We start from the raw sequence: 12,725 nt of genomic DNA on the forward strand, positions 1-12,725 counted from the left end.
AGAGGCAGGTGAGTCCCCAAGGAAGGACCTGCTCACCATAATTCTCCCATCTCCCACATAAGTCTGGGTCCTGGGCAGGGAACAGGTAATCCTGAAACCCCAGGTAGGCTGCAGAGTCCTAGCAGCAAAGACCTGTGTTTTGCTCCCATATAAACCCAGTTTGAAGCAAGACTCATAAAAATGACTTTTGTATAAGAAAAGAAATGTCTGCAGAGCATGTCTGTGGAGACAAGTTTCAGGATAGCACCCTCACCACAGACTTCATTAACATCAGAATGTCATAGAAGGGCATCCTCAAGTTTCCTAGGCTGCTCCAGAGGGCCAAGGAAGGGACTGTTAGAAGGCTGGTAAACCCAGAAGAGTCTGACAGAGAAGAAAGAGGACCCAGTCCTTTGTCTAGGCCTTAAAGGACACGATGAGCAGCAATCATGGTGGGATCTCTCATTGGATGCAGTAAGGATGAATACTGCTGGCCAGACAACGGAAGACTGTAAGAACTCCATATATGTGGATGTGGAAAAATGACAGACAACACCAGGAATCACCACCCATCAATACCACAGCTCTACCATAAATCCCCACCTATTTCCTAGAATTTAGATACAACCCTAGAGAGAAGGGAGAGAGGAAAAATCCTGGAATACCACATTTAAAATCTAAATCATTAAATTAATGGAATTTACCTGGAAGTGATTACATTCATGTTTTCATTACAAGATGGATCAGAGGCCCAAAACAGAGGTAAGGTTGAAGATAAAATAACAACAACAACAATAATAGTGCTATATTTTTGGCACTCCTGCATTTATGAGATTATTAAATGTCATTTCTGCTATAAATCCAGAAACAAGGCTCCTGCTGAAGCCACAGGTCAGAAGCCATGTTGTGTCTCACAAAGACAAAGAGGCTGCCTGTGGACACTACTCCTACTGCCTGCAGCTTCTGGAAGGGGCCCCTGACAGGTAAGGTAAGGTGGACTGCATGGTCACACTTCCTCCTCCCTCCATCCCCATAGCTAAGTTGCCCAGTTCTTTCACCTCATCTCTGATCTCTCTTTTGCACCCATTCCTTCTTCATCCCCACTGCCACAACCTCATTTCAGCCCTCACTGCCTGCCTCAAACTATTCTGAAAGCTGCATGGAAAGAACTGTCAAAACAAAGGGGAAGGTCAGCCTCCCTTGATTAACTTTGTCCAGGTTAAATGTACTTAATTTAAATGTTTCATTTCATAGAACAACCCTGGGGATTTATCAATGCCTTCATTGCCTATAATGTGTTCTTATCCTCCAGGGAAACACTGATCAAATCCATAGTAAATAGTTCAGCATTACAGCTAAGAGGCACTTGAGTGGCACAAACGATTAAGTGTTTGGCTATTAACTGACAGGTTGGTACTTTGAGTCCACCCAGATGCTCCTTGAAAGAAAAGCCTGGAAATCTACTTTCAAAACACCAGCCATTGATAACCCTATGGAGCACAGTCCTACTCTGACACACATGGGGTCACCATGAATAAGAATCAACTCAAACAGCCACTGGTCTGGGTTTTTTTTTTTTTTTTATATACCTTTCTACTCTCTTCCACTATGATATTGTTGAATGCTATAATAAATCAACCACAGTCATTCAGTGTTTTCATCAACAGGTAGTTTCTGCTTCCTTTCATGCTTACTCAAAAATTCTGTTTTAAGTCACACTCTAGAAATTGGGTCTTTAACAAAGAAAGACAGTCTCAGGGCCTCATGGAAAGAATGGCTCCAGATTTGAACTACTGACACTCCAAGTAATAGACTCATTGGTATAGGCTTGCAAGGTGATATTGCTTAAAAAACTGCCAAGCAATACCAGGGACTGAGTCAGTATTTCCAGAATTCTTTTCAGTCCATAGGCAGAAGACTTCATAAAGACAAACTGTTGACCCAAGATCCAGTGAAACAAAAATTAATTACATGGGAAGGAAGGAACTGATAAGGGAGATATATTTTTGGTTATTTGTTTTAGAATATTGTTGGTATTATCATTTTTTTTTTATTATCATTTAATGTTCTATTTTCTGACGGGTATATGGTGAAGCCCTTTTCTTTCTTCCTGATCTACCTCTCACCATTAATTTAGAAACCTATGCTTTTGCAAACTGAAATGAAACATTTTTAAATGGTAATCTTGTTCTCACTGACACCTCAGAAATCCTCAACAACACTTCTTTTCTGTGTCTCTACTTTTAATGACATTGTAGTTATTTACATAAGAATGTGTTCTAAGTTTTTATATAACTGCATAAATGAATGGTACAACCAAGGCCATAGGTAGAGTAGCCTATCTGAGAATGAACCTCATTTAATCAGATATGACAAGGATTATAATTTACTTAAAAAATCCCAAAGCCTTCCCAGGAACCTGGTCTGTTGCCTTATTAATGGCAACCCAGAAAATCTTAGCAGATTTGGAGGCCTGTGAGGGGGGATGCCTTCACCCCTGTTTATAGATATTACAAGCAACACTGGAAGAGATGACTTTCTTGGTTTGGCTTCCTAGCCTCAGAATTATTATTGTTGTTAGTTGCCACTGAGTCAGTTCTGACTCGTAGTAATCCCATGTGTTACAGAGTACAACTGCTCCATAGGGTTTTCTTTCTTGGCTGTAATCTTAATGGAAGCAGATTGCCAGGTCTTTTCTTCTGCAGTACTGTTGAGTCAGCTAGAACTGCCAACCTTTAGGTTAGCAGTTGAGCACAAACCACTTGCACCACTCAGTCTCAAAATAAAAGAGCAAATAAAAGCAATAAAAAAAATCGGAATACTCAAGGCTATTGAAACTTTCTAAGAAGATTCTTAAGAACTCTCTAGACACAAGTTAATTCTCTGGACTTCTTAGTTGCTTAACGCCACATGGCTTTGGATTTTTTGACTACACTACAAGGAGGCTTATGCATATTAACATTTTCTGCTGCAGTTACTTCAACAAATCAGGCCAAAATGCACCCAGACCAGCTTTTTCTATGATCAAAAATCATCTTCGGAGATTATTTCTGATCACAGTGGACTATGGTTTACAAAGTCCTTCCACATCCTGAAGTTCAACCTCCCAAAAAGCCTTTGAACACAACATTCCTGAAGTTGCCATGAATAAATCTAGACTTAAACATCTTCATCTATTTGCCATGGTAAGACGAGGCAGCTTAGGAAGGGATAAACATTCTCATTCTGGTCATCATCCTTCATTAGAAATAGCTGCTAACTTTAGAAGACATGAAAAAAAAAATAATAATAAATTTTTTTTTTTTGTAGACATGAGCAGGCACATGAACGTGCTCACACACACACACACACACACACACAAATAAAAAAACTAAACCAGTTGCTGTTGAGTCACTGATGACGCAAGGCAATCACACCTGTGCCAGGGTGAAACTGTGTTCCATCAAGTTTTCAATGTCTGATTTCTGGAGGTAGATAGCCAGATCTTTCCACCAAGACGTCTCCAGGTGGATTCAAACCACCAATCTTTCAGTTAGTAGCCAAGCATTGAACTATTTGCATCACTCAGAGACTCCTGAACAAACACACACACACACACACAATTTTGCATGGACTACCCAGCTACAACTGAGAAAGCCCCAGTTCCACAAAAATGAAATTCAAACTTCTATCCTGGGTCTCATTAAGGAAAGCTCAAAAAGGGCTGACAGCAGTGGGACAACATTAGTTTCTCCATCATGAAAACATCCAGATAAGCCCAACCTTTCTTGCCCCTCTTGGCCTTGGCAGAGAAACTACTGCCCTTGGGGAGGTATTCTCCTTTCATCTGTCCCCTGGCTTTGTGCTAAATTCCAAGCAGAATATACTGATAAAGAAATGCTTTTGGGGGAGAATAGTCTTCGCTGTTGTGACATCTCTGCGGTCTCTGTTTTGAAATTTGGCCTTGAGAAGTTCAAAAGATTTGAGAGATTAAAGTTTACGGAAAACCAAGATGTACCCCAGGGCAAGCTCTGGTCTTAGATGCTGAAAACCTGCCTCTCCCACCCTATAGCCAATTTGACCTGTAAAAGAACTTAGTGCATATCTTCGTTGAACAGAATTATTTCAGACTCTCAGCTCTTCTTTTTCCTTTTAATGGTTGTTGAAGGCAATTCAGTTTAGAGTCAGTCCCTAGACAAGCTGGAGTACTTGCCAAGTAAGCCCACCTCTCCAGAATGGCTCTGGGAAATGCCAGCCCTCTCTGACCACCCACACCTCCTTCAGGGAGTCTCCTGAGAGGCCCACTCACCATTCTTTTCCACCTTGTGTTTTGGTGGTTCAGGTTCCGGGAGACACGGACAGGGCCCATCACAGAGGGTGGTGAGGCTTTTGCCGGTAGAACAAGCGTGGAACTCCAACTTGCACTGCAAAAGAGAGACAGAGAAGGCTCTAAGAATCCAGCCACAAAAGATACCTACTCAGCTTCCCTAGGAAACAACCAGCGTCCCTTAAGCCACAGTTAGGCTCACAGGGGACAAAGTCAGAGAACAAAGAAGTTGATCTCAGTTAAAGGTCTCGTTTACACAATACTGGGTAAGAAATGGCCTTTTGTATTTTCCCCAATGCATAGGATAACTCCTAAAACACTGTAGAAGTACTGTAAGGCTTATTTTAATACATGATAAACTCAACCAAAACAATATATAAGATTATTAGTATGGAGCTTAACATCCCTGGAGTCCTCTGGGCCCACAAAGTCCTCCCACTTCACAGCAAAAGGTTTCTTCCCTGCATTTCCTCCCGTGTAGAGGGTGCTCTGCTATGTAGCACTCCTCATCCCACTCAGGCTGCTTCTGCCCTCTTCCTGGGGAGGAAGAACAACAATCTAGTCACTAAGTTTGGATGGCACATATAAGGCTGAGCCCCTTCCCCCTGGAAGACAAGCAAAGAGTGAATGCAGTTTTTCCATCATCTAAACCCTAAATTTCACACGGGTCTCTCCCCTGCTGAAGGATGCCTGAGGTAGTCTAACTAGTTGGTGACTGGAGAAGTCCCCTGAATTCTGAGATTCAGTATTAGAAGCCCATAAGCCACATTCTCTTATCAATCCTTCATCAGTAACAAAGGTGGTAGTTGAGCCGCTGTCTGCCAGCTCCCTACTTGTAAGTCTCAACTGATTCAGAATATAAGCGCGGAAGGGGGATATTATTTATAAGTGTAGAAGACCACAACGATTATCAGCATTTTTTTCTTATTCTTACATTATGGAAGCAGAACCTGAGATCCAGAAAGGTCAAATGACCTGACAAAGATCATAATGCTCATAAGGGGTGGAGCCAGGGCTAAGTACCCAAAGGTCGCACAACAAGGCCTCTGTCATGTTGACGGAGCTTCAGAATATAGACATCCTGATGGGAGGCTAATTATGCAGCTTTGCTACTCTATCCCAGTTATCTGAGAGTTTACTTCTTTTTTGCCTGTAAAATTCTCAAGATCAAGCCCTGTGTGTAACCAGTCCTCTGCAAAGGCCCATGGAACAAGGACCACGCTTTGTATCTGGCAGAGGTTCAAAGGAAGAGGAGACAGGCAAGGTTTACTGAGCCCCCACTGTGCACGGAGCTCTTATCAGGTACCATGGGGAATCATTTAAACAAAAGAAAAGAGGAGATACAGTCCTTGCCCTTGGAAAACACAAATGTATATCTTTGAAAAAGGCTACTAGCATTCGCAAAGCAACATACATGAGTGCAGATGTGAGCGGTTCATTGTGAGAGGATGAACTATTCAGTCCCCATACCAATTACAAACTGAGGGAAAGTGCTTTAAACCTGGGTCTAAGTGTACTGGAGTTACTCTTGTGTAACTCCAATGTCACCATACAGTTTCTGGCTACCCTTGCAGAGAGAGAGTGAGAGCAAGCACAGAAGCCCACAGAGTATCAGCTTCCTCTGACGCAAAACTCCATTTGGTACATATTTGTTAGGTGTCTAGTATGTGCCCAATGTGGTTGTAGGAGTTATGGGGACTTTCTGAAAAGAAGCCATGGCCCAGCCTCAAACATCAACTGACTTACTGATGAAGCTAGAAAGAGAGTGTCCTTCTAAAGCCATGTGGACATGACTATGAGTGAGGAGGTGTGTGTGTGTGGCACGGGGGAGATTTGGAGCACATAAGAAACTTACTTGTATGGAAGTGCCTGCAGACAGCCCAAATGGATGGAAGATAAACCAAGAGGAGTGTTGAAAATACAGAAGCTTCTTCTCAAATAGCACTGTGTATATACACGTGTCCAGCTCCTGCCCCCTCCTCCTCTGGGTTAGCTGCTGGTACAATCCTCAGTTTTCAGACTACTACTGTCTGTTGCTGTTGAGTCGATTCTGACTCATAGCAACCCTGTAGGACAGAGTAGAACTGCCCCATACGGTTTCCAAGGAGTGCCTGGTGGATTCGAACTGCTGACCCTTTTGGTTAGCAGCCATAGCCCTTAACCACTACACCACCAGGGTTTCCATTTTCAGACTAGTGTGTTCCTCAAATGTTTTAGCAACAGAATCTCTAAAGCTAATTGAGGGGGAAATATATTCTCTATATGTAAACTTATAAAAACAAAAGTATAACATTTATGTACTATAAAGCATGATAATACTGTTGTTATAACTGCCTGTTCATATCTGTAATAAATTTTAATACTTTTACCAACTATTCTCTGTCCCCCGACCCCGGAAGAAGAGCCTATGCTTCGATCATCTCCATGTCGTACAGCACAGAGCCTCCATGTGGGAGAATGTACTTCCTCTCCCCAGTGACATCAGCCTTGGTCAAGTGACTTGCTTTGGCTGGAAGTTTGTGATTTTTCAGAACTAGATCACCAGCCTTTCTTTCAAGGCTCCTCTGAGTGAACTAGAACCTTCAACTTTTTGGCCAGCAGCTGAGCATGTCAACCATTCACATCACCCAGGGAGGGACGCAGTGCATATATAAAAAGAAGAAAAAGAAAAAAGCCCATTTGCCATCCACTGGATTCCAACTCATGGCGACATTAGGTGTTTAATAAATTGCTGTTGAGTGATAAAGGAGGGAGGAAGAGGAAGCTGTTTACTCAGCTGCTCTAAACCTCTGTTCCAGCTACCAGGAGCTTGCCGATCTGCCTACACAAGGAATCCAGGTGCAGGAGCTCAGTACTCGAGATGTTCATCCTGAACCATCCTTGCCCACATCTGCTCCTGAGTCCTCTCCTTGAGCTCCACATTCAGCACTCTGCTTTTCAGCCTTCCTGCTCAACCTAGCCTTCTGCTGGAGTTGGAGCATAGTCTATCTGCTTCCCAGGTACCCAGAACACTTGCCCATCTGGGTGACCTCTCCTTGTCTAGGAGCCCCTGTGGGCTGTAATTCCAGTAACTCAGCTTCCTTGGCTGGCTCACAGTATCCTCTCTCCTGTAGAGCCCCTACGGGCAATCTGTGGAGGCAGCCAGGCAGCTTCCCTGACTCCAGGTGGACACCACCAGAAAAAACAATATTTTTCTGCACCAGTGAAAATCCAGGTATTAAGGGCAGAGATCTGCTTTTTACCTATGAGGACAATATGTGACATTTAAATGAAGCTCAAAAGGCTATAAATTCAATTTTATATAAAATTCACAACATACTATTTAGAGATACGTACATATGTGGTAAAAGCTACTTTAAAAAGGGAGAAAAAGAGTAACAAATACCATCATCATGGGGGTTACCTCCAGAGGGGAGGCAGAAGGACAGGATCAGACAGGAGCCTGGAACACACAGGAAGCATCGTGAAAATCAGTAATATTTTTTTAATTGGTTATGTTTTATTTCATAAGGTGGATGTGAGGTTCTGAGGTTTTTGTTTCACTACTAGGCTTGACAAGTTACATAAACAATACATATATTTTTATATAACAAACATCGTAATGTTTTATATATCAAACACTTTGATAAAATATACAAATACATATTATACATTGTATGATGTTATATAATATACAATATAGTATATATTTATAGTAGAATATGACTATATTTTATGTAATATAAAATGTAAAACACATTTTATAAGGTTCTCTTAAAGTGACAACCAAGCTTTACCCACATTTTCTGAGAAATTTCTTTTGGGGGAGTAAGCAAGAGCATGAGTGCAGGCACCCTCTGGGAAAGGTGGAGTGCGCACAGCTTCTAACGTGAAACCCTAAATTGTAACCGGGCTGAGGTATCCTGATGGCCTACAACTCAGGTACCACACAAATGCTCCCTTCCTACAGTGTTCCTCTAATTTCCAACCTTAGACTTTTGAGGTGCCACTCACTTACCACCATCCTTTCTCTCCCAGTTTCTTACTAATTAACACCAAGTAGGAGTCTTCAAAAGGAGCACTGACAGCACAAACAGTTCAGCGCTCAGTTGCTAACCAAAAGAGTGGCAGTTCAAACCCACCCACTGGTTCTGCGGAAGAAAGACCTGGTGATCTGCTTCTATAAAGATTACAGCCAAGGAAACCCTACGGGGAAATTCTACTCTGTCATATGGGTTCACTATGAATCAGAATCAATTCGATGACACTGAACAACAACAAAATAATGGAAGCCTCCAACTCCGTCTTCCAATCTGCAGGCAACAGATTTCCAGAAAAGCCCTGATCCACCTCCCTGCTAATCACAGGCGGACAGAAGGCAGGGACCTGCCTAGACCTTTCAAAGTATGCCCTGGTCCAATTACACAAACATTCTGGAAACACAGGGCCTGTATGCTACACCTTGAGTATAGGCCTACCAAGAGAAAAACGGACTGCCATGCTACCTTTTCAGTGCAGTGACTCTGCTCCTCTTTATGGATATGTCTTTGGTTCAAGAGATGCCAGGTTCCCCCCAATCAAACCACATACAGTCTTCCTTAGGAAAGAGGCAAAAGAAAGCAGAGAGACTGAAAGTGCCCCCTCCATGGAAAAGAAAGTGAAAGGATACTCCCTAGGGAGACACTGTTGTTGTTAGGTGCCGTCCAGTCAGTTCTGACTCATAGTAACCCTATGTACAACAGAACAAAACACTGCCTGGTCCCGCATCATCCTCACGATCATCGTTATACTTGAGCCCATTGTTGCAGCCACTGCGTCAATCCATCTCATTAAGGGTCTTTCTTTTTTTCGCCGACCCTCTACTTTACCAAGCATGATGTCCTTCTCCAGGGACTGACCCCTCCTGATAACATGTGCAAAGCATATGAGACGTAGTCTTGCCACCCTTGCTTCTAAGGAGCATTCTGGTTGTACTTCTTTTAAGCAGATTTGTTCATTCTTTTGGCAGTCTATGGTATATTTAATATCCTTCAGCAACACACAATTCAAAGGCGTCAATTCTTCTTTGGTCTCCCTTATTCATCATCCAGCTTTTGCACACATACGAGGTGACTGAAGACACGATGGCTTGACTCAGGCCCACCTCAGTCTTCAAGGTGACATCTTTGCTTTTCCACACTTTAAAGAGGTCTTTTGCAGCAGATTTGTCCAATGCAATGTGTCGTTTTATTTCTTGACTGCTGCTTCCATGGGTGCTGATTGTGGATCCAAGTAAAATAAAATCCTTGACAACTTCAATCTTTTCTCCATTTATCATGGTGTTGCTTATTGGTCCAGTTGTGAGGATTTTTGTTTTCTTTGTGTTGGGATGTCTTTGATCTTCATCCGTTAAGTGCTTCAAGTCTTCTTCACTTTCAGCAAGCAAGGTTGTGTCATCTGCATAATGCAGGTTGTTTAGTCTTCCTTCAATCCCAATGCCCTGTTCTTCTTCCTATAGTCCAGCTTCTTGGATTATTTGCTCAGTGCACAGACTGAATAAGCATGGTGAAAGGATACAACCCTGACGCACACCATTTCTAACATTAAACCACTCCGTATCCCCTTGTTCTGTTCGAACAACTGCCTCTTGTTCTATGTATAAGTTTCTCATGAGCACAAGTAAGTGTTCTGGCATTCCTATTCTTTGCAACGTTATCCATAATTTGTTATTATCCACACAGTAGAATGCCTTTGCGTAGTCAATAAAACACAGGTAAGCATCTTTTTGGTATTCTCTGGTTTTAGCCAGGATCCATCTGACATCAGCGACAATATTCCTTGTTTCACATCCTCTTCTGAATCTGATTTGAATTCTTGGAAGTTCCTTGTCAATATACCGCTGCAGCTGCTTTGGGACTATCTTCAGCAAACTCGAACTCTCGTGTGATAGTAATGATAATGTTCGATAATTTTCACATTTGGTTCGATCACCTTTCTTGGGAATAGGCATAAATATGGATCTCTTCCAGTTGCTTGGCCAGGTAGCTGTCTTCCAAATTTCTTGCCACAGACAAATGAGCACTTCCAGCACTGCCTCTGTTTGTTGAAACATCTCAATTGGTATTCCATCAATTCCTGGAGCCTTGTTTTTCACCAATGCCTTCACAGCAGCTTGGACTTCTTCCTTTAGTACCCTGGCTCCTGATCGTATGCTACCTCATGAAACGGTTGAACTTCGACCAATTCTTTTTGGTACAGCAACTCTGTGTATTCCCTCCATTTTCTTTTGATGCTTCCTGCTTTGTTGAATATTTTCCCCATAGAACCCTTCAATATTGCAATTCAAAGCTTGAATTTTTTCTTCAGTTCTTTCAGCTTGAGAAATGCCTAGCATGTTCTTCCCTTTTGGTTTTCTATCTCCAGGTCTTTGAATATGTCATTGTAATACTTTGTCTTTTCGAGCCACCCTTTGAAAACTTCTGTTCAGCTCTTTCATTTCAGCATTTCTTCCATTCACTTAACTACTCTACATTCAAGAGCAAGTTTCAGAGTCTCTTCTGACATTTGTTTCAGTCTTTTCTTTCTTTCCTGTCTCTTTAATGACCTCTTGCTTTCTTCATGTATGATGTCCTTGATGTCATTCCACAACTCGTCTAGTCTTTGGTCATTAATGTTGAATATGTCAAATCCATTCTTGAGATGGTCTCTAAATTCAGGTGGGATATACTCAAGGTCGTACTTTGGCTCATCAACTTGTTCTAATTTTCTTCAGTTTCAACTTGAACTTGCATATGAGTAATTGATGGTCTCTTCCACAGTTGGCTGCTGGCCTTGTTCTGACTGATGATATTGAGCTTTTCCATAGTCTCTTTCCACAGATGTAGTCGATTTGATTCCTGTGTATTTCATCTGGCGAGGTCCACGTGTATAAAAAAAAAAGTACAGTCACCGTTTATGTTGGTGAAAAAGGTGTTTGCAATGAAGAAGTCAGTCTTGCAAAATTCTATCATGCAATCTCCGGCATCGTTTCTATCACCAAGGCCATATTTTTGTCTCTAACTTTTGCATTCCAATCACCGGTAATTATCAATGCATCCTGATTCCATGTTCAATCAATTTCAGACTGCAGAAGTTGGTAAAAATCTTCACTTTCTTCATCTTCGGCCTTAGTGGTTGGTGCATAAATTTGAATAGTCATACTAACTGGTCTTCCTTGTAGGCGTTTGGATATTATCGTATCACTGACAGCACGGTACTTCAGGATAGATCTTGAAATGTTCTTTTGGATGACGAATGCATCACCATTCCTCTGTAAGTTGTCATTCCCAGCATAGTAGGCCATATGATTGTCTGATTCAAAATGGCTAATACCAGTCTATTTCAGCTCACTAATGCCTAGGATGTCAATGTTTATGCATTCCATTTCATTTTTGGATGATTCCAATTTTCCTAGATTCATACTTCGTACATTCCACAATCCGATTCTTAATGAATGTCTGCTGCTGTTTCTTCTCATTTTGAGTCGTGCCACATCAGCAAATGAAGGTCCCGAAAGCTTGACTCCATCCACGTCATTAAGGTCAACTCTACTCTGAGGAGGCAGCTCTTCTCCAGTCTGAGGAGCTCATTCTCCAGCACTGTATCAGACAGTGTTCTGATGCTATTCATAAGGTTTTCACTGGCTAATTCTTCTCAGACGTAGATCACTGGGTCCTTCTTCCTTGTCTGTCTGAGTCTGGAAGCTCGGCTGAAACCTGTCCGCCATGTGTGACCCTGCTGGTATATGAATACCTGTGACATAGCTTCCAGAATAACAGTAACACCCAAGCCCCCACAGTACAACAAACTGACAGACATATAGGGAGACGTGGGGGAGAGGAGAAATAAGTGTTCTCCAACACAGGGGGCATCACAGGCTCCCTCATAACTTCAGGACCAAATGACAAAGGCTCAGATGGTATGATCAAGGCAGTGGCTGAAAACTGGCAAAATTATTGATGGCTATGTACTTGCAACAAGGGCTTGCTCAGATATTGCTTGTGCCCTTCCTCCGCATTTACCCTGCAGGTAGTGAAAATCTAGGCAGGGAGTGAGAGGCTAGGCAGGAAGTGAGGGTCTAGGCAGGGAGTGAGGGTCTAGGCAGGGAGTGAAGGTCTAGGTGCACCAGCCAGGACTGTGCTTTGTTGAGCTGCCTCAGAACCCTCTCGGCAGAGCTCCAAGTTAAAGGAGGTTGGGTTGCGAGCCTTCCTCTTAGAGTCAAAAGCCTAGAAGTTGAAAAACAAAGCACAGATTAAAAAAAACGACATTCTCAGGAGCTGACAAGGAGATACCACAGCTCATCACTTTAGAAAAAAAAATTTTTTTGGAGAATAGAAGAAGAAGCAACGGAGGTATAGACAAAAAACTTTTGGATTTGGAGTAAGAGAGCCACTCATTGCTTAAAGCTCACAAACGGCTAAAGCTAAAGACACCACCTGGGCTC

General features: G+C 42.3%; 1 protein-coding gene across 1 annotated transcript in view; it reads right to left on the reverse strand.

The window, feature by feature from the left end:
• SPOCK1 (SPARC (osteonectin), cwcv and kazal like domains proteoglycan 1) overlaps positions 1-12,725 on the reverse strand; it is a 621,016-nt gene that overhangs the window by 123,750 nt on the left and 484,541 nt on the right. Inside the window, exon 6 of the mRNA XM_049873709.1 lies at positions 4,268-4,382. Within this exon, the coding sequence (XP_049729666.1) occupies positions 4,268-4,382 (115 nt within the window). The remainder of the gene's footprint in view (positions 1-4,267; positions 4,383-12,725) is intronic.

Source organism: Elephas maximus, chromosome 2 (assembly GCF_024166365.1).
Source record: "Elephas maximus indicus isolate mEleMax1 chromosome 2, mEleMax1 primary haplotype, whole genome shotgun sequence".
NCBI classification, from domain to species: Eukaryota; Metazoa; Chordata; class Mammalia; order Proboscidea; family Elephantidae; genus Elephas; species Elephas maximus.